This window comes from Lynx rufus, unplaced genomic scaffold, assembly GCF_022079265.1.
Source record: "Lynx rufus isolate CCGP_SWC_20201006 ecotype Redwood Valley unplaced genomic scaffold, mLynRuf1.p SCAF_6, whole genome shotgun sequence".
NCBI classification, from domain to species: domain Eukaryota; kingdom Metazoa; phylum Chordata; class Mammalia; order Carnivora; family Felidae; genus Lynx; species Lynx rufus.
Genome location: NW_025814878.1, coordinates 116,187,318 through 116,207,315, shown reverse-complemented (window position 1 = coordinate 116,207,315; position 19,998 = coordinate 116,187,318). Strand labels below are relative to the sequence as shown.

General features: G+C 48.4%; 2 protein-coding genes and 1 long non-coding RNA gene across 4 annotated transcripts in view; 1 reads left to right on the top strand and 2 right to left on the bottom strand.

Annotated features, from left to right (window-relative positions):
• The window catches only part of LOC124528157 (class I histocompatibility antigen, Gogo-B*0103 alpha chain-like), a 215,970-nt gene that overhangs the window by 106,320 nt on the left and 89,652 nt on the right, over positions 1-19,998 (top strand). The window lies entirely within an intron of this gene.
• On the bottom strand, positions 2,137-4,976 carry LOC124528166 (uncharacterized). The gene is made up of 2 exons (XR_006966108.1): positions 4,204-4,976; positions 2,137-3,606 (listed from the first exon to the last, which is right to left on the bottom strand). It is a non-coding gene; the product is annotated as an uncharacterized LOC124528166 (long non-coding RNA).
• On the bottom strand, positions 6,592-10,090 carry LOC124528159 (class I histocompatibility antigen, Gogo-B*0101 alpha chain-like). Of its 2 annotated transcripts, none has more exons than XM_047101569.1 (8): positions 9,873-10,090; positions 9,323-9,586; positions 8,844-9,049; positions 7,991-8,266; positions 7,767-7,874; positions 7,291-7,323; positions 7,101-7,148; positions 6,592-6,969 (listed from the first exon to the last, which is right to left on the bottom strand). In XM_047101569.1, the coding sequence occupies exons 1-8, from the start codon at positions 10,073-10,075 to the stop codon at positions 6,965-6,967; spliced, it is 1,143 nt and encodes a 380-aa protein (XP_046957525.1). In that variant the 5' UTR covers positions 10,076-10,090; the 3' UTR covers positions 6,592-6,964. The 2 variants fall into 2 exon arrangements, with proteins under 2 accessions (XP_046957525.1, XP_046957526.1); XM_047101570.1 differs by having other exon boundaries at positions 8,844-9,119; positions 9,873-9,979.

The following is a 19,998-nucleotide window of genomic DNA, read 5'->3' as shown; positions in this document are numbered from 1 at the left end:
CAGGGAAACAGGAGCCCTTCTAGAGACTTGCAGCAGAGTCCAAGCACAGAGACACCCCTCACATTTCCTTTACTCCTCAGATCCATTTTCCCAGCCACTATGCTCATCGAGAGGGCATCTGCTGACCAGGTTCTCCTTGGAGGTCTCATCACTGGGGTTGTTTGAGCAGTAGTTCTGATGGTCGGAAGTAGAGTTGCTGGAGGTGTGCTCTAGAACAACAAGAACTCGGGTGGGGAAGAGGTCCAGGTTTCTTCCTTCTGATCTAGAACTTCCCAACCTCAGTGTCCTGTTCATTCTGAAAGTAATGTGGCAACATCCTTCTGTGTAGCAAATCCTGGGGTGGGGGGTGGGGGGCACACCAGGGTGGGAGAGCAATTAGAAGAAGGTGAGAGAATGAAGACCTGTTGGACGCCCAGAGTCCCAATACCAGGCAGGCAGTGCACATGGCTGCCGCTGGATTCCAGAATCTCAATCTAAGGGCACATCTCCCACTCAGGAGAGCTCCAGGAGCAGGCATGCTGAGATCCAGAAAGTACTAGAGTCCATAGGGAGTGGGATTCTTTCTAGTGATACAAATATTCTCTGGTTTTTTCTCCCTCAAGATACTAAAATTTTTAAAAAGATGAATTGGGAGTCAGCCAGACCCCAGTTGAAATGGCAAATGTGAAGGGAGTGTGTTATGTGCATGTGTGTGTGTCTGTCTGGGTGGGTCACAATCCCATAGAAATGTGTATGGGTATTTGTGTATGGAGGTTTGTATAGATGTGTATAATTGAACATATATATGGGAGAGAGAGAGAGAGAGACAGCAACCATTGCTCTGAGGATTCCTCAACTGTACCTCCACACTGACCAATTCATGGTTGCCCCACCCCAACCCCATGGGTTATAAGGGACAGAACAGTTCTTCATCTGCAGGAAGTGAGAGGGGCTCAGGGTGGTGAGTGACAGGGAGAACCGGTACTTGTCATGTAGGAGGAAGAAAACAGGAGCTACATTGGTGGGACTCTCTTCCTCCCCAGATTCTGGTTCAAGGGATTTGCATGAATTAAATCATTTCAACCTCATAATAGTTCCATGAGATGGGGAAAGCTATTAATTCCAATTTATAGGCAAGGAAATTAAGATCATTCAGAGGTTAAGTGACTCAGTTCACTGAACGATGATTCTAACAAAACAGACTCCTGAGCCCAAGAGCCCACCGTTTTTTGTTTGTTTTGTTTTGTTTTTCATTCCTGGAACTGTTCACCTGCTGCATTAAGAGTCACCTCATTCTGTGGCTCTGACAGCTTCTCCTCCTCCAGCACTGAGTCTTGTGAAGGGTATGCATTTCTCACAGTCCCTATAAGTAAGTCCATGGGGTTTGAAGTGACAGAAGAGTTGGTTCTACATTGGCTGATGGAGTTGGTTTGCTGCAGATGGTGGGAGAGAGGGTCACACCTAAGCTGTACGGAGTCCACGGTGTGTGCATCTGGGCTGTGAGGTGGGCTGCCCACAATGCTGAGGGGGAAAGACCAGCTATGGGGGGTGGGGGCAGAGTTTCTTCATCACTGTTCTATTCACAGCCCAAAAGCACAGCCCTGTGCAGGCCTGAGAGACACTGGGGTGGCCATTCATGTCCTTCTAATCCCTGCTGTCCCTGACTTCTCTGTTTCTAAGTGACTTCCTGGTGATACCTGCTCTCCAAGGTGAGAGGTGAGGCCAAGTCTAGCCTCACTCTCCTCAAGGTACTTCCTCCTATCCTGCCTTTCCTCACTCATGGGGCCTCCCAGATGCAGGGAGAGCAAAGAACTTGACATTCACGTTGTAAAGAGAAAACAGGATGTCTGTCTTCAAGAAATGGAAAGCCTGCCTTAGAGGGAGGATTGAGAGTTCCCTTGTTGGTTGGTGGGTTGGGGGCCATAGTGTCTTGCTGGATGTAGATGGAAGGCTGAACTCAGTTTCTGGTCTTTCTAACACAGCTGCTTGCCTTAGCAAAGCTTGTAACTTGAGAAGATAGTAGAAAACTGGAGAGGTGGAAGTCATGACGCTATATGATCCAACATCACCACTGCCACATCTTGTTGGCTAGAGGATTTTCCAGGTCCCACCCACACTCAGTGGGAGGAGACTCCATAAGGCCAGTGGACAAAGAGGTGGAGACCATTGGACTTTATTATAGAATCTGTTTGCAAGAGGGTGTTCCAGTTGACAGATGGCAGGAATGGAAGGTACCACATTCTCTAAACTGAGTGGATTCATACAAAGGTGCACAATCACTGAACAAGATGATTATAACTCTGAGCGCCTCGTTGGAGAAGAGAACTGCACAGCTGAGCTGTGTTATCAAAGCAGAGTCCTAGATACAAGATTCACATTATCGTTGGAAAGGTCTGTCTCAACTTTGTCGAGCCTGAGAGGTCATCCTCTCTGAACATTTCCCCCTTGACTTGTCAGACCTTCTAAACCTCTAGGAAAGCACCATCACTAAACTGAGCTTTTTCTTTTTGCTTTCCTGTGTCATGCTCCCATGCAAATCCTGGTCTCCCACTATTTCTTCCAGTTTGCCACATACAGGATCCCACAAAGTCACTTCTTGTGATTCCACTTTGTTTGTTTCTTTCCCTTCATCCATTTTCTTTCTTAATGATATTCTTTTGTAATGATGAGTCAGTTACACAACACAGTTAGTATTCTCTACCTAAACGTTTTCACTAATTTTTGGACCAAATGGGCAAAGGTTCTCTTTCCAAGTGTCAGCTCATTCCCACACAGGGACAAGACACAGAGGTAGGGGTCCTGGAAAGTCAGGGATTGGCACAGAAGCTCATCAGCAGGAGACATTTAGGTCACAAGGTATGTACCTGCATCTTCTTTCTGTCCCTAGCATGTGGCACAACACCTGGCCCACAGTAGGCACTCAAGAAGCTTCTGTCTGGAGGGTGCTTCCCAGAACTCATTATACTAGTTGCATTTACCAGGTTATTCACCTCACTGTGAATTCCTTTTTATTTCTGTAACTGTGGCCTAGCAGAGAGCTGATCCTCTACTACTGCCTAATATGTGTCTGCTAAATGGAGGTACGCTTTCTTGGTAATTCAAAATTCATGTCAACTGACTGAGGCATGCACAAGATATAAAAACTTTGTATAACATAAGGGAGTACAGAGTGAACAGTAGATTTCCTCCTCCATTCTATCCATTTTTAAAAATTTAAGTACAGCAAAAATCATCCTTATTCCATAGTGATAGAGTTTCATGGGAACACCGGGTCACTTAGATTAAAACCAGATTCATTCACCAGCTTCCCATGAGGCTGTGTTTGTCTGTGTGACTACATTCCAGCCATCGTGGTGAAGCAGAATGAAGTAGTAGGTGTTGCCCTGAAAGGAGGGAAACTTCCTCTTTTCCTGCTTTCTCTACACTGTATATGGACAGAGGTGTGAACAGTTTGGCTCTCCAGGTGTTACCTTTGGGAGGCTTTGTTTCTTCCCTTCTCTTCCTGTCCTGTTTACAGACTTCACCTGTCCTTCCAGCCACGATGACCATCACTGCTGGTGACCTTTTTCCTCCTCCTCATGTCATCTGATGGCAGTGGCTGTGGAGGTTGAGGTCTATAGAAGAACCCTTCAGGAGGGAAAGGAATGCAGGGTCATTTGTCATTGGGTTCCATCAGAAACCCCTACTTCCCCAGCCTGGCTTGACGGCCCACCTGGACACACTTGACTCCAGGTCCCTCATGTCTTGTGCCTGGTGATCCCAGATATACTTCGTATGACTTCACCCTGTTCTATTTGTTACCAGCAAGTCACTATAACCAGCTTCTGTTCCCACAGTGGCTGTCACTCAAGGGCATGACTACAAGAGAATGGGCACTTTGGAGTCAGCTTAGAGTCTGCCTACAACAGGGGTGACTTTGGGGACCACCGGAATGCATGGCCTCTCACAGGGCTATGGCCGGGAATGCAGACTTGTATAAATGAGGAGTTCAAGTCCAACAGTATTGGTAATCACTCCCTGGGAATCCAGATAAAAATCATGATGCCAACGTTGTTGCAACTGGACGTGGCCTAAGGCTCCACCAGTCAGGTGACCACACACCAGACTCTGACTCAAGATGTGGAGACAGGGAAGCTGGGACAGTGCTGATGCATTTGGCACAAGCGATGTGAGTGGCAGTCCTGTCATCCACCTGCCGGGAGCAGTAGCCATAGCAGTCCTTACCTCACGGACCAGTGGTGTGAACAGTGGCGTCTGTGACCAGCAGCACGGACAGTGGTTCTTATTTGGGCCTTGACCTAGGGTGAGACTATGGATTCTCTTCCTGGCCGTTGGCTTCAGGACTGTTCTGTAGCCTTGGCTGAAGTAAATGACGCATAATACTCTAACTAAATATATACGTGCTATACATTTACCTATAAATATACATACTCATAATGTATAAATAAAATTTTCTTTATACTTCTTATATTTATCTTAAAAGATACTGGTGCTTGACCTTCACCTCTCAATTCTGCACAGCAGCAAACAGATGCTTCTAAAGAGAAGTAGTCCCAGGTGGACCATCTGTTCTAAACCATCTGGTGACTCCACATGTCACTCAGAGAAAACTCAAAACCCTTCTAATCCTAAGGTCTAGACATCTGACGGCATTTTGCATGCTCTCTGCTCCAGCCACAGTGGCCTCTCACCCTTCCTTGAACAAGGACACGCTCCTGCCCTAGTGTGTGTGCCTGGAAGTTCCCCTGCCTGGAAAGAATTCCTTGAGACATGCTCTTCAACAACTCCTTGTGTCCCACACATCTCTCAGAGGTCGCCTTCCCAGTGAGGCTCACACTTACCACCATAGTAAAGTAGCCACCTTCCCTGTCCCCGCACAGGTAACTCTCTGGGTCACCTTCCTCAAAGCACCTACCAACTTCCAATTTATTTTGTATTTTTTTTTTAATGATTATTTATATTTGAGATGAGGGAGACAGAGCGCAAGTGGGGGAGGGGCAGAGAGAGAGGGAGACACAGAATCTGACTCCAGGCTCTGAGCTGTCAGCACAGAGCCCCACGCGGGTCTCCAACCCAGGAACCATGAGATCATGACCCAAGCCAAAGTCAGATGCTGAACCTACTAGGCCACCCAGGTGCCCCAACCAATTTCCAGTTTAAACACTTCCCTTATTTACCACATTTATACAATATACAGTTGACTCTGATTTACACTGGTTTGAACTGGGCACATCCACCGATCTGTGGACTTTTTTACAATAAGTGCTGTCAATGCAGTTTCTCTTATGGTTTCTTACTATTTTCTCCAGCTTAATTTATTGTAAGAATACATGTTACATATACATGTAAGAACAAAATATGTGTTAAATGACTGTTCCTGTTTTCAGTAAGGCTTCTTGTCAACAGTACGTTATTAATAGTAGTATTTAAGTTCAGGAGAGTCAAAAGTTATACTTGGATCTGACTGCTCAAAGGGGTCATTGCCCTCAGTCCCCACATTGTTCCAGGGTCAAGTGGAGTCTGTCCCTCACCCCTAGGACATATTCTCTGCAACACCAGCACGTTTGCCTCTTCTTACTAACTGAGGTGTCTTAGATGAAAAAAATAGCAGGTCCTGTATGTGGCACACAACATTATCAGTGGAACGATTGGTCAGCGGAGAGGACCTCTGTCTTCTGGATGAGCCTCAGGCACAGCCGGTCCGTGGCAGCTCCCGCACAAAGTGCCCCCACCTCACCATCAGTGCAGCCTCTACTTTTCCCCCAGGTCTGTTTCCCCCTCCCTCTTTCTGCTCAGCTCCCCCCTCCCACAGAGTTTCCCCTGCACAGCACAGCACAGCACACAGTTACAGTCTTGTCTTCAGAATCACTATACTCAGGCTCTATGGGGTCCTTTCTCCAACCACACAAATCTACCCTAGACCCTGCTTTATAAATCCATGAACATGGATGGGAGCCAGCACCAGCATCACTAAACTAAGGGCAGGGAGAGGGGTCAGAGAGATAGGGAAGGTAGAAACTCTCTGAAGTTGAAAAAGGATGAGAAACTCTCAGATTCCTCTCTACCACCATAATCTAAAGAATATTCCAGAAGACAGCTCTAGAGGGAGGAGATGGATGAATCTGAAAATTCATGTCTCCAAACCACAGAGACTCCTGTGTGCAGGGCCCACCTAGGCCTGTGGGAACAACAGCCCAAAGGACTCCTGCTACTGTAACCACCGGGGTCACCCGGGGAGAATGATATAGGAACTCGGACACAAGAACAAGAAAAGGCCTGATGCATCACAGACACAAGGAAAAAAAAATGCCCAAAGATGGGCCTGAGGTCATGACCCAGGATGGAGGCTGGGCTGACCCAGTCACAGGAAGCTCTTGCTGCCAAGCTCCTGGTGGCAGGTGACATCCAAGTCCCTATGATCACAGGACCTGGTGAGACAAGGTTCCACAGAAGGGGCAAGAACAAGGAGCAGAGACATGACCCAGCTGAGGAGGGAGCACGACACTCCAAGGACGCACTGAGCACCGACTGGTCACAGGCCCCGTCCCTGCTCGGCTCTCCAGCCCTCTCCTGTCCCCACCTGCAACAGACATGGCACAGGAAACATGCAGGTTCTGGAAGGTTCTCAGGGTTTTCATTTATTTTCTCTTGCAACTTTGCAAACATTGTCTTTTGTTAATTCATCAATCCCACATACCCAGAATTGCAAAACACAAATTCTTACCAGGATTCTCATTCTCAGCAGGGAAGTAAGGTGTCAGTACTCAGCCCAACATGAAGTAAAGACAGGGATGGAGATGGAACACGAATCAGTATGGGAGGGGTCATGGTGGGTTTGGGGGCCAGTCTCCTGCGTCCTCACAATATGCTAATAGGAACACAGACACATTCTGACACCATCTGCAGGAAGTCAGGCGATCTCAATGTCACCAAGTGGGAGCATGAACAGATCCTGCATCGCTCAGTGCACCACAGGCAGCGGGTCTCACACTGTGAAAAAAAATCATCATGAACACATTTAGGTCAGTCACATAAGTGCCACACACTCAACAGCCCCTCGCATGCTCAAAGTGTCCCTAGTGCCACCACTCCACCCCACATCAGGCCCTCCAGAGACTCACCTTTAGGAGCCATTAGAGACGAATCAGAGCCCTGGGTACTGTCATCGCCTGGGGTAGAACGAACAGGACATGATCAGAGTCACAGGAGTTGAGACTAAAGGAGCAGCTATGGGGGGGGGGGGGCGTGAGCTCCCCATGGGGTCCTGTCTACACTATCCCAGGTTTCAGGGATCACTTCCTCAATACTTACGTGCAGCGTGAGAGTAGCTTGGTCCTTTTCCTCCTGTGGAAGAAAATAACATTTAGACACCTGGGACAACTGGACCAGGTGATCCTAGAGCAACCTCCTAATCCTAGTTCACAATGAAGTTTCCAGAATTCTAACTAAAGACCCAGGACAAGATTGGATACATGAAGAACAGGTGTGTAGGGGGGGGGGGGGGCGTCTCAGGACTACCTGACTTGCTGGGGGTCTGTCCTGAGCAGGGACCTTCCTCTGTGTCCTGTCACTGCTGGGAATCAGGTCCCCGTCACCAGAATTACCAAGTGAAAATCTGTCCTTCATTTTCACAAGTGCTTTGCTACAGAGTGATTGTTAGTAACAGCTCCAGAGTGGGCAGGTCCATGTGTGTGGATGGAACTGCCCAGGAACCAGGCAGGACAATGTGTTACCTAGGAAAACCCCCAGTGGGACAAGAGAACTCACATCCCCCCCTCTGTTCCTACCTGAAAACTTCTTCCTCCAGATCACAGTTCCAACCACCACAGTGACCACAAGGACAGCCACACCAGCAATGATGCCCAGGTTGGGGATGGAGGGCTGAGAGGATGGCTCTGGAAAGGGATGGAAGGTGAGGGGCCCAGACCTCTGGCTTCAGTCCTAACTCTGTGAAATTCTCCAGAAGGGCCCTGCGTTCCCTGACAGGGGCTCTACCCCCAACCCTCCTTACCCCATCTCAAGGTGATGGGCTCGGGCAGCCCCTCGTGCTGCACATGGCACGTGTATCTCTGCTCCTCTCCAGAAGGCACCACCACAGCTGCCCACTTCTGGAAGGTCCCATCTCCCGCAGGCCTGGTCTCCACAAGCTCTGTGTCCTGGGTGTGGTCCTCCCCATCACGCTGCCAGGTCAGGGTGATCTCCGCAGGGTAGAAGCCCAGGGCCCAGCACCTCAGGGTCACCTCACGGTCAGAGATGGGGTGGCGGGTCACCCGTGTGTTGGGAGATTCTGAGGAAGAAGAAACAGAGAATCCACACTGTGGTTTAGCTTTATGGGCCACTGAAACTGCATCCACGTGACCATCCTGAGGTGGACAGGACCACTGGTCTGGATGGAAGAAGCACAAAACCCAGACCCCAGTCTAGCCTTTGGGATCTCCTGATCCTTGTTAAGTTCTGGAAATAGGGAGAGAAGCCCGGGTAGGAAGCTGCTGATCCAAGGGGGGAACACACTGTGGTCCTGAGTGTGGTGGAGGGTGAGTGACTCAGAAAACCAGGAGTCAGATCTCCAAATATGTTCCCAGATGGAGACAAGGCCTTGAGAGGGAAGGGCAGAGTTCACAAGGTGGCTGCCAGGGTCAGAGGGAACTGCTGATGGGTTATTTCTGGGATGTCTCAACCTGCACCCCAGGGAGAGACTGGATTCCTGTCTCTCTTTTAGAGAAAAGCACCCTCAAGGTGAGTCAGCCTCTAGTAGGCAGATGAACTCCTAGGGGAGGGGTCATGACACTGAGTCCATTTTCCCTTCCTCGTGGGCAGCCAGCCCCAATGGAGGGGAGATGGAGGAGGCCCCGCGGTCCCAGTACCTGCGCGCAGCAGCGTCTCCTCCCCTTTTTCCAGGTACTTGAGGAGCCACTGTACACACAAGTCCTCCAGGTAGTTCCTCTCCTGCTCCGCACCACCGGCCTCCTCCCACTTGCGGCGTGTGATCTGCGCCGCGGTGTCCGCCGCGGTCCAGGAGCGCAAGTCCTCGTTCAGGGCGATGTAATCCTCGCCGTCGTAGGCCAACTGACTGTACCCGCGGAGGAGGCGGCCGTCGGGTCCCACGTCACAGCCATGCATTCTCTGGATGCTGTGTGACCCTGTCCCCGCCCCGCCCCCAGAGCAGCAGCGATTAAGGTGAAACCGAAAGTAAACCCGCCTAAAATCTCCCTCGGGCTCTTCCAGGGTCGTGGGACGGGTGTCACGCGGCCTCGGGGCAGCGCTCTGACCCGGAGACTCGGGGCGACCCCGGCCCGTCCTTGGGGATGGGGGTCGTAACCTGGACCGGGCCCGTGTCGCTCACCCGACTCGCTCTGGTTGTAGTAGCGGAGGGCGGTCTGCAGGTTCACTCGGAAAATCTGTGCGTTGTCCTTCGCGATCCGCGTCTGCTCGTCCCAGTACTCGGGGCCCACCAGCTGCATCCACGGCGCCTGCGGCTCCATCCTCGGATTCGGGGCGTCGCTGTCGAACCGCACGAACTGCGTGTCGTCCACGTAGCCCAAGGCGATGAAGCGGGCATCCCCGCGCCCGGACATCGCGGTGTAGAAATACCTGAGGGAGTGGGAGCCTGCGGGCGCGGAGGGGCTGAGACCCCGCCCGACCCTCCTCCCCGCGCGGGGCCCGGGTCCCAGGGGGAGGGGGACGGGAGGGCAGGGCGAGGGGGACCCGAGTTGGGGAGAGCAGGGCGGAGTCCGAGAGGGTCGGGGGAGGGCAGGCCGGGGCGGGGCGGGAGGCGGGTGGGGGTCTGGGGTGGGGCGGAGGACAGTCGCCTTCCCCATGGGTCCCGCTTCCCCGCCGGACGGTCCTCTCCCTCCTGCCCCTCACAAGCCCTTTCCTCCCGACCCCGCACTCACCCGCCCAGGTCTGGGGCGCGGCCAGGGCCCCCGACAGCAGCAGGAACAGAGTTGGGGGCATCACCACCCGCATGCTCGGGGTCTGGGTTGAAATGTGTCTCAGGAGGCGGGTGCGGAAACTTGATACCCCGGAACCGCGGTGCCGCTGATTGGCTTCTCCGGAAATCGGACGCTAATAGGAGTGTGAACCGAGGCCGGGTCATCAGTATCCAGGCAGAAGGACCTGACACAGGTTGTGACAGGGAGAAGTGAAACCAGGGCAGCTGGGGGCTCCCCAACACTGGGCTTCCCCGCCCCCGACGCCGCCCTGGGGCCAGAGACCCTGAGAGGCGGGCCTGGGGACCTGGGACTTGGCCTGGACGCCTCACCTACTGCACAGAGCACTCTTTGTCCCACTGTGTCCCTCAGCCGTGGACCAGGAGCTGTGTGAGTCACTGATTCTCCAGCATTTTGTTCTCAGGATATCTCTACAGTCTTACAAATTAGTGAGGATCCCAGGGATAATTGTGTGTCTGTGGATTATATCGATCCATATTTACCATAGTAGGAATAAAACCGGTTCAACTATTTATTAATTCATTTACAATCATATGAAAACAGAAATATTGTTTGTATGGAAAGTAACAATGTTCCCAAATAAAAGGGGGCAGTGAGAATAGTTGTTCTGTTACATTTCACATTTTTGCAAGTCTCTTTCTTGTCTGTCTCATTAGAAGATCACTGGATGTTCAGATTTGCTTCTGCATCTATTGCGTTGTTTTGGTTGAAGTATATGAAAAAAATGTATGTCCTTGACCAAATATAGGAGAATAGTATATGTCATAACCTTTTCAGATAATTATGGACATTCATCTTTGATACTATAGTAAATCTACACACTGTGTATTTTCTGTGAGTTTTTAGTAAACTAGAATCTGAAACAATATCATTGACTGTGTCTTTCTCTGTTACATTAAATCCATAGGCCCATCTGCACATGGAATGGATCTTGTACTAATGCATGAATGTTTTTAAGTAACGTGTTGTGTGTTGTTTCGCTAAGTAATATAGGTGTTCCAGCATTGATTAGAGTGGAATCGAATTATAAAAAAGTCACTTGTTTGGGGCACTGGTTGGCTCAGTTGGTTAAGCCTCCGGCTTCGACTCAGGTCATGATCTTATGGTCTGTTAGTTCAAGCCCTGCATGGGGCTCTGAGCTAACAGCTCAGAGCCTGAAGCCTGCTTAGGAATCTGTGTCTCCCTGATTCTCTGCCCTACCCCTGCTTGCACTCTGTCTCTCTCTTTCTCTCAAAAATGAATAAACGTTAAAAAAATTTTAAAGAACGTCATTTGTTTTAATATTACCACAAATCCCAACAGAAAAGATGGTTAGTACTGAGAAGCTGTCAAGCTTCTGGGAGGGTCACAGGTTAAATGGGATGGGCTCATGGGTGATGGGTTCTAAGGAGGGCACTTGTTGTGATGAGCCCTGGGTGTTGTATGTAAGTGATGAATCACTCAATTCTGCCCTTGAAACTAATATTTTTTTTTAATTTTTTTTTCAACGTTTATTTATTTTTGGGACAGAGAGAGACAGAGCATGAACGGGGAAGGGGCAGAGAGAGAGGGAGACACAGAATCGGAAACAGGCTCCAGGCTCCGAGCCATCAGCCCAGAGCCTGACGTGGGGCTCGAACTCCCGGACCGCGAGATCGTGACCTGGCTGAAGTCGGACGCTTAACCGACTGCGCCACCCAGGCGCCCCATTGAAACTAATATTAAACTGTATGTTAACTAACTGGAATTTAAATAAAAACTTGAGATAAACAAAGTAATGGTAAAAAGCAGCGATGCTCAGTAACCAGCACAGGGAGATGTTTGGTATTGGGTGGGTGGTACGGTGCCTTGTTTTTGTCTCTAATTAGATAAAGTAATGTCATGGTTTCTGAGTGTCCTTGTGTGCTGTTGATGTTCCATGAGATGACTGGCTCATGTCCCACAGGAATAGTATGGCCCAGTGGTGGCATCAGTCAGCTTCTGACCACACTGAGGCCCAGCTGTCAGTGTCAGAACAGTTCCCGATGTGGGGGCTGCTGTTTCTTCTGTCTTCAAATGCATATTTTAAAATAGCTACAACCCATCAATAATAATTAAAGACTTGGTATTTTGGGGAACCTGGGCAGCTCAGTCGGTTAACCTGATCTCATCGTTTGTGATATGGAGCCCTGCGTCAGGCTCTGCACTGATAGAGTGGAGCCTGCTTGGGATTCTCTTTCTTGATCTCTCTGTCTCTGTCTCTGTCTCTGCCCCTCCCCTGCTCATACTCACTCTGTGTCCTTCTGTTGTAAAATAAATAAATGAACTTGAAAAAAATCTGGAAGGACTTTTAAATCCTTAAATATTCCAGTATACATTGGCCCTATTATGGTTCTGAAATATGTTTATTTCTTCTTGTATCACACCCTGAGGAGAAGCTTTCTCTCAGCTTACGAATTGTGCAACTTATTCACACTAAAACTACTCCCAGAATTAGGGTAGATCTTAGGTTTAATACTTCATAAGCAGGAATATTGTTCATGGTCGTTCCAGACCCTAGTTCCAATACTTATCCCTTTGTCATGGAGTACCTCCTTCCTGTCTCCTAACATGTCTGCCAGATTTGGTTACTGTTCTCTGTATCTCCTCAGAGACCGATTTGCTGAGGAAAATCCGAAGCAAAGGAGAGAAAGGAAGAGTAATTATCCTTAGAGGAATAAAGGAATCATGTGGGGAATAAGAGGGACTTAGTGGTTTCATGTGGAGGGTGTGCTTCCAGAAATCTCCCACTCTGGCACATTGTCATTCTCCCCCCCGTACACACACCCATGGGCCCACATCCCCCTACTCTCCACACACAGGCAAGATCTTTGTGAAGTCTGTGCAGCGTTGCATTGCCCTGGCCCAGCTCCTAGTGGAGCAGAACTTGCCAGCCATTGCCATCCACTGTAGGATGCCCCAAGAGGAGAGGTGAGGGAGAGATGGAAAAATGTCTTGTGTCCTTGGGAGGAAATGAGACCCCTGAGATAAAGGACTGTGAACATTTTTATGATTGCCTTTCTGACAAAGGCTTTCTTGGTATCAGTAGTTCAAAGGTCTTGAATAATGAATTCTTGTGGCCAGCAACCTATGTGGCCAAGGCATGGACATTGAGCAGGTAAACACTGCCATCAACTACCACCGGCCTGGCGATTCCCACACCTACCTGCATCGGGTAAGCTGCACACCCACACGGATATCCCAGTGTCCTCTCCCAGCCCCTGATTTCCTATGTCTTCATACATTACACCCTCGTCCCTCCTTTTGGGTGTCTTCCTACTTTGGGGTCTTCCAGTGCTACCCTCTGTCCCCTTCCAGGAGGCCTGTGCAGGCCAGTTTCCCCAAGGACTTGGCCATCACATTTGTGTCAAGTGAAAACAATGCCAAGATCCTCAGTGAGGTGCAGGGTCAAACTGAGGTCGATGGTACTGAACTGCCTGAGGAGATGGACATTTCCTCCTCCAGTGAGTATTGATCTCATGAAATTGGTTCCTCCAACCCTTCACAGTCTCCTTGTTCCTTAGAGACTTTGTCTTGAACCATGTAGTGCAGAGAATGGTGCCTGATGCCTAATGGGTGCCTGACAAGTTTATGCACCCCGACCTTGATGCCATGTTGGGATGTTTTCTTCATTTCTATGTCCGGTCCCTTTCCTCTCTCATCCAATTAGTTGTTTTTGCACCCCAGTGTCTCCTCTGACCCCACACCCCACATGAACACCTGCATGTATAGGGGTCTGTGTTTCTGCCAGTCTCACTTAGCCTTCCCATGCCTTATTGTAACTGCGCATGTTTTCTCTGCAGTTGCAGTCATGGGAGAGGATGCACCCATTCACAGAGCCTGATGCAGGTCTCACACCCAGGAGCCAGGAGAGCCAGGAGATCATACATGACCTGAGCTGAAATCAAGAGTCGGATGCCCAACCGACTTACCTACCCAGGCACCCCTAAGGTTTATACTCCCTAATTAATTTCTTTTTAAAAATATTTTAACATGAATATAGTTGAAAGACACAAGTACGTTAGTTTCAGGTGTACAACACAGTGACTCAAATTGTATATACATTTTGTTTTTTTGAGAGAGAGACAGCCAGAGCAGGGAAGAGAGGCAGGGAGTAAGAGAGACAGAGAGAGACAGAGAGAGAGAGAGAGACAGAGACAGAGAGAGAAAGAGAGAATAAGAGAATCTCAAGCAGGCTGATTCCTGCAGAGCTGGATCCCATGACCCTGGGACCATGACCAGAGAACACACTGCCACCCAGGGGCCCTTCACCCTCTGTCTACACCATGCTGTGCTCACCAGAGTGTAGCTGCCACCTGTTACCAGACAGTGATGTTACAGTATCACTGATGATATTCCCTGTGCTGTGCCTTTTATTCCTAAGACCTGTTCCTTCCATACCTGGAGCCTGTGTCTCCCACTCCCCTCACCCACTGTGCCCATCCTCCCAACCTCCTTCCCTCTGGCAGTCATCAGTGAGTTCTCTGTATTTATAGGTCTGATTCTGCTGTTTGCTTGTCTATTTATTCATTTGTCTTGTTTTGTAAGTTCCACATAGGAGTGAGATCATGTGGTACTTGTCTTTCTCAGTCTGATTTCTTTCACGTAGCAGACACACTGCCCTGTTTGTCTATCCATGTTGTCACAAGTGGCAAGATCTCATCCTTTTTGTGGATGCATAATATTCTAGTGTGTGTGTATATATGTGTGTGTATATACCACACATCTTCCTTACCTATTTATTTGTGTGTGCGTGTGTGTGTGTGTGTGTGTGTGTGTGTGTGTGTGGCGGGCGGGGGGTGGGGGACACAGGTTGTATCCCTGTGGCTTTTGAAAAGAACCTCACTCACTGAACATCATCTGGGATGAGGGCACTCCCTGGTGTCTGGGCCCCTGTCCAGGTGCTGGACCTGAAGGAGACTCTAAGGAGGGCCTGGCTGAGGAGGAGAAAGGCAGCTGGGTCTTCTCTTCTTAGTCCTGTGGCCGCACGTGGCGTGGAAGGTAAGGGGACATCCCCCACTGCTCTGCTCTCGGGTGGATTCTGACTGAGAAGCCTTAGTGGGGTCTGGACTGTAAGTCAAGTAGAGATGTCTGAGCAGAAGCCTGGGCATCAGTGGGGAGAGGAAGAAGTTTCTGAGCAGCCCTGGACTCCACAGGGGTCAGGCTCAGGGGTGAGGCAGGATTGCAGGAGAGGAGAGTTCAGGAGCCCGTGCCATTGCTGAGGTGTCTGTGTCCCTGTGCACCTCCTCCAGTCCCGTGATGGTGATACAGGGAAAACCGAAAAGTAGAAATACTTCCTTGGACTCCTAGTTCTAAATGTTTCAAAACTCAGTGAAACAAATATCATTTCTGATGTGGAAATAGCATCTCAATGTCCATACAATGCTCTATAGCGTGGACATGTACGCTCACAGTTTGTGAGTTGACCCCACATCAGGCACTGGACTGACAGCACTGAGTCCACTAGGGATTCTCTCTCTCTCCCTCCCTTTCCCTCTCTCTGCCCCTCCCCTGCTTGTGTACTCTCTCTCCATCTCTCAATAAAAATAAATAAACCTTAAAAAATAAAAGAATTGGTGTTTTCACTTTTAGGGGGGTAAATACCCAAGAGTGCAATTATTGGATTATATGACGAGTCACTATGTTGTTAAACTGAAAGGAATGGAACAGTGTGTGTAAGCTACACTCAAATAATAAGGGAAAAAAAGATAATCAGAAATATTAGAGAACACTTTGGAAAAGAAGACACGAAATGTCACACACATATATTGGTAATAAATAAACACAAAGAAAATGAGAGTATGGAATATGTAGAGAGACAGGTGCTAAAGGTGTGGTAATGAGACGATTGCAAACCACGGGACTAAGACTCTCCAGGAGCCAAAGCCTCGGTCCCCTGGCTCAAGCCACTTTTATTTTTGCAAATTGTTGACAACAGCAAGCACATACAACATAGTATTTGGCCTCTTGACAGGTCATGTACCTGCAGTGTTTTCCATACTGGGTCATCAGTACATCTGGCACCAGACAAAACATTCTTATCCCCAGGGTGGCGCCCGGATGATGTCCTTCTGGAGAGAAGGAGCAATCCCAGCAGCCTTTTGTCCTGGGAATGAAACTTCTTTCAGTTTCTTGCTGCTCTGTCCCTTTCCTTCAGGACATTCTTACGGTGCATCCGGCCTGCTGTTCTCCAGCATCTTTCCCTTTCTCTTTGTATACGATGGACTGTAGGAGGACATTGCATAACCCGAACTGTCGGTCGATATGTTGACAGGCTCATCGTCTCTGGCACAGACTGTACATGCAAAGATAAATACATTGCATGTTAATACAAACAGAATAGCAGTAGAGAAGCTAAAAATCTTAACATGCTCTACAGGGCTTAATTTTCCTCATCCCTCTGATAAATTTTCTAAAACCTTAGAACCGGATAACATGTCCAGATTGGTTTTGAAAATCTCATAGATTTGTGCTTGCAGATGTTGAATGTCCATAGACAAGTTAGATTGTCCGAACAAGTGTCTCTAACATCATTCCATGGAAATTTAGTGTTATTAAATGGTAATGCGGCTACACATATTGATGTAGTGTTCCAATCACATCGCGACGATATTTGTCTTTGTAGGTTCAGTAATTGACCTCCCAGCAGCATCACACAGCCTGTTGTAGGCCTGCAATGTCACTGGGCAGTCGACTGTCAAGATCCCTTTTTGTCTTCCAAAGTTGGTGCGATTTCTCATGCCATTGTTGCACAAATTGTACTGTCTGCACAGATTGGTGCAACAAGACAGCCGCAGTAGCTGCGGCCGCAGTCACAGTAACAATGCCTATGAGAGCTGCAAAAAGCATTCCAGCAAACCCTTGGTTTCGGTGAAGAACTCATAGAGCGGGGTCCATCAGATACATTTCTGAACAATGTTGCCATGGTGGAGACATGCGAATCAGCAGCCACAGGCCAGGGCGTGCTCTCAGTAAATATAAGCCTTTGGATGAGGGAGTAAAGGGTATAGAATTGTTAAGACAACTGTATAATGCGCAGTTAACACAGATCATAAGGGCCTCAGAATCATTCCAAACTCTCTGTCCCTTTAATAGTATGCATGGCAAACGGACACAAGCCCGTATGTACCAGGTACTATTGACCTTGAAAGATAAAATAGAAATGTTGCTGGAGCTGTTTTTATACTATATGCCCTTCCAGGTATAGAAAGGGTGGGGGCAGCAGTTAATTTTCATAGATGCTTTTGTAAGGGTCCTGGTTGTAAATGAGGACTGGACGCAGAAAATCCCCCACTGTGCCAAACAACTGAGCCATTAGGAGTGGTGAAGATGGTATGATTATGAATCTCTGAGATTCAGGATGTTGGGTGCGCAGGGAAGATTGGGGACATCTGACTTGACCTCAAGTACTGCAGGAGTATTAGAATTTTTAAAACTCTGTGTCTCTATCATTTGCTAAAGACAACATGGTGGGTGAGAAACGGAGTGAGGAAAGTTCTGCACAGAGGCAATAGAGATGGGGCAGGAGTTGGCAGAGTCATGTAAACATGTTGGATTTTTAGGGGAGGATTTTGTTTGGATGTATTTAGTTTTGTTTCATGTTGTTGCATAGGAGTCAGGACAGCATGTTTGTATGGGGAACAGCTGAAGCAGCAAAGAGGGGGAAATGGATGATACAGGTGCCCAAATGGAGGGGCAGCCTGAGACAGGAGGGGCACCTCCCCTTCACTAGAAGGTGAGGACCGAGGTGCAAATGGGCGAGAGGAATCCGGGAGGAGGTGTACTTCTCATCTGAGTGAGAAACAAAGGAGCTCATCACCTCAGGAGGGGAGCAGGGAGGGGTGCAAGAGACTGAGGAGGGGGGAGGAAGTGAGAAGCAGCCCTCTCAGGAGGGGGACAGTGAGCTGACTGGGGAAATGGCATCTGGAGAGAGCAGGGCTGGGACCCCTGAGCTCTGTGCTCATCACCTTAGAGACAGAGTTCCAGCAGCAGGAGCATCTATCATAGACTAGGAGAAAATGCAACAAAGTAGTTCAGGTGTGAGAATTACCATCCTTTCTACTTTGTCCTCATTCACTTTTCTCATTTTATAATTTTTCTACAGGGAATATACATCACCTCATATATATTGTACATCATACGCACACATCATAACCAGTTTATACATGTTTCTTTACACTTTAACAAGGAAGGAGATGGTAGGAAAGTCAGCAGCTCAGGCCACAGAGCTGGGGGGGGGGGGGGGAGGGGGACTGGGCCTGCCTGTCTGCGCCCTGGGCAGGGGACTCACAGAGACTTTGCTCCATTTCTCAGGACCCTGTTCTCTGGGGGTGGGAGGGCGGGGGCAAGCACGATCTTTCTCTTGCTTCTGGGGTGTGCTCCTTTATTCATTTATTACTATCTTGTCAGTTCAAATACTTTCTAGATGATGGGTTTTGTATGTTACATGGCATATTAAGCTATTCTCATGGGAGTACCTGTCCATACAATCAAGCCCACTTGCTTCAGAAATGAAAATTCAAAGGCAAAATAGTTCAGGGAAAAGATGATTGGTCCTAAAATAGAAGATCAGAACCCGAGTCTTAATTAATAGTCTGAGGATGATCTGTCATGTGTTAGGGATTTTAAACTAGTTTATGTTTTGAAAACATCACTCCAGCACATACGAGGGAATCCAGCAGATAACCACAGATATCCAAAAATAAAGATGTTACATGGTAATCCCTCATCCCCCCCGTCACCCAAGTTCTCTCCCCAAAATACATCACAATGAGTCATTTCTCCTACCCCCCCAAAAAAAATACATCCGTGCATATATGTCTACTGTTAGTTCATAAAGAAGTTCAGGCCAGAGACTGGGAGAAGATATTTGCAAATCACATGTCTAATAAAGGACTTGTTTTAGAACACCCATAAAACCCTTAAAAAGCAACAATAAGCCAAACTCATTTAAAAAAATGAGCAAATGCCTGATCAGACAGCTCACCAAGTAGATATACTCCCGGCAAATAAGCACATGAGAAGGTGCTCACAGCAGGTGTCATTAGGGAAATGCAAAGGGAACAACAGTGATCTGCCATCACACTCCTATCACAATGGCGGGAATCCAAACACTGATAATATGGAGTGCTGACCAAGACTTGGAGCAACAAAAAGCCTCAGACACTAATGGCAGGAATACAAAGTAACACAGTCACTGTGGGCGTCAGTCAGCAGTTTCTTGTAAAGCCAAACACAGACTAAGCATGGGAGCTGCTGATACCTCTCTGAGGTATTTACCCAACTCATTAGACAACTCATGTCTGCACAACAACCTGCATGCACATTTTCATACTGGGACAGCCCATATCTCTGGGCTGCACATCCTGACTTCCTTCTAACACTACTTCGTGGAAAGGGACAAAGCATAAAGAAGAAATTCACGGGGAGAATCTGGGCAAGACGACCTTAGCCAAGGGGTGAAGGCTAACTTCATCAGTGATGAACAAGTGATCACTGTATGCTCTTGATATGTTGTGTTGTGAATGGCCCGTTCAGTTGTGGTCTTCCAAGCCCATAGCCTTGAGCAGCCTAATTCACAATGAGGGATAGTCTACAATGTACCTGAAAGTTCTCCTCAAACATAAAAAAAAAAAAAAAAAAAAAAAAAGGAAAGTCTGAGAAATGGTTACAGCCTGAGGAGCCTGAAGGAGATACGAGTGGACTATCTTGGATGGGATCTTGGAAGAGAAAACGAAACCGATAAAAGCAAATCCCGTGTGGAGTTCAGTAGTAGGAATGATGAGTATTGCGTCATCATCTATGGTAAATGCATGAGGTTCAGGGTGGTTTTAACAACAGGTCAACCTAGTGTGGGGCGTACAGGGACTCTGCGCTAACTTTGTAATTCTCTGTAAATCTCAAACTATTCTAAAATGAAGCAGTTTCTTTTTTACAGTAACCCTCAGACAAGTACTAGGTCCAGGAGGAAAAACTGTCTACTTTTCAGTTTTCCTGGGGTTGTTCAAGGGACTGGAGAGAGGGGTTGTGGGGAGGACAGAGGGAAACTACAGACACAGGAAAGGGCTCAAGG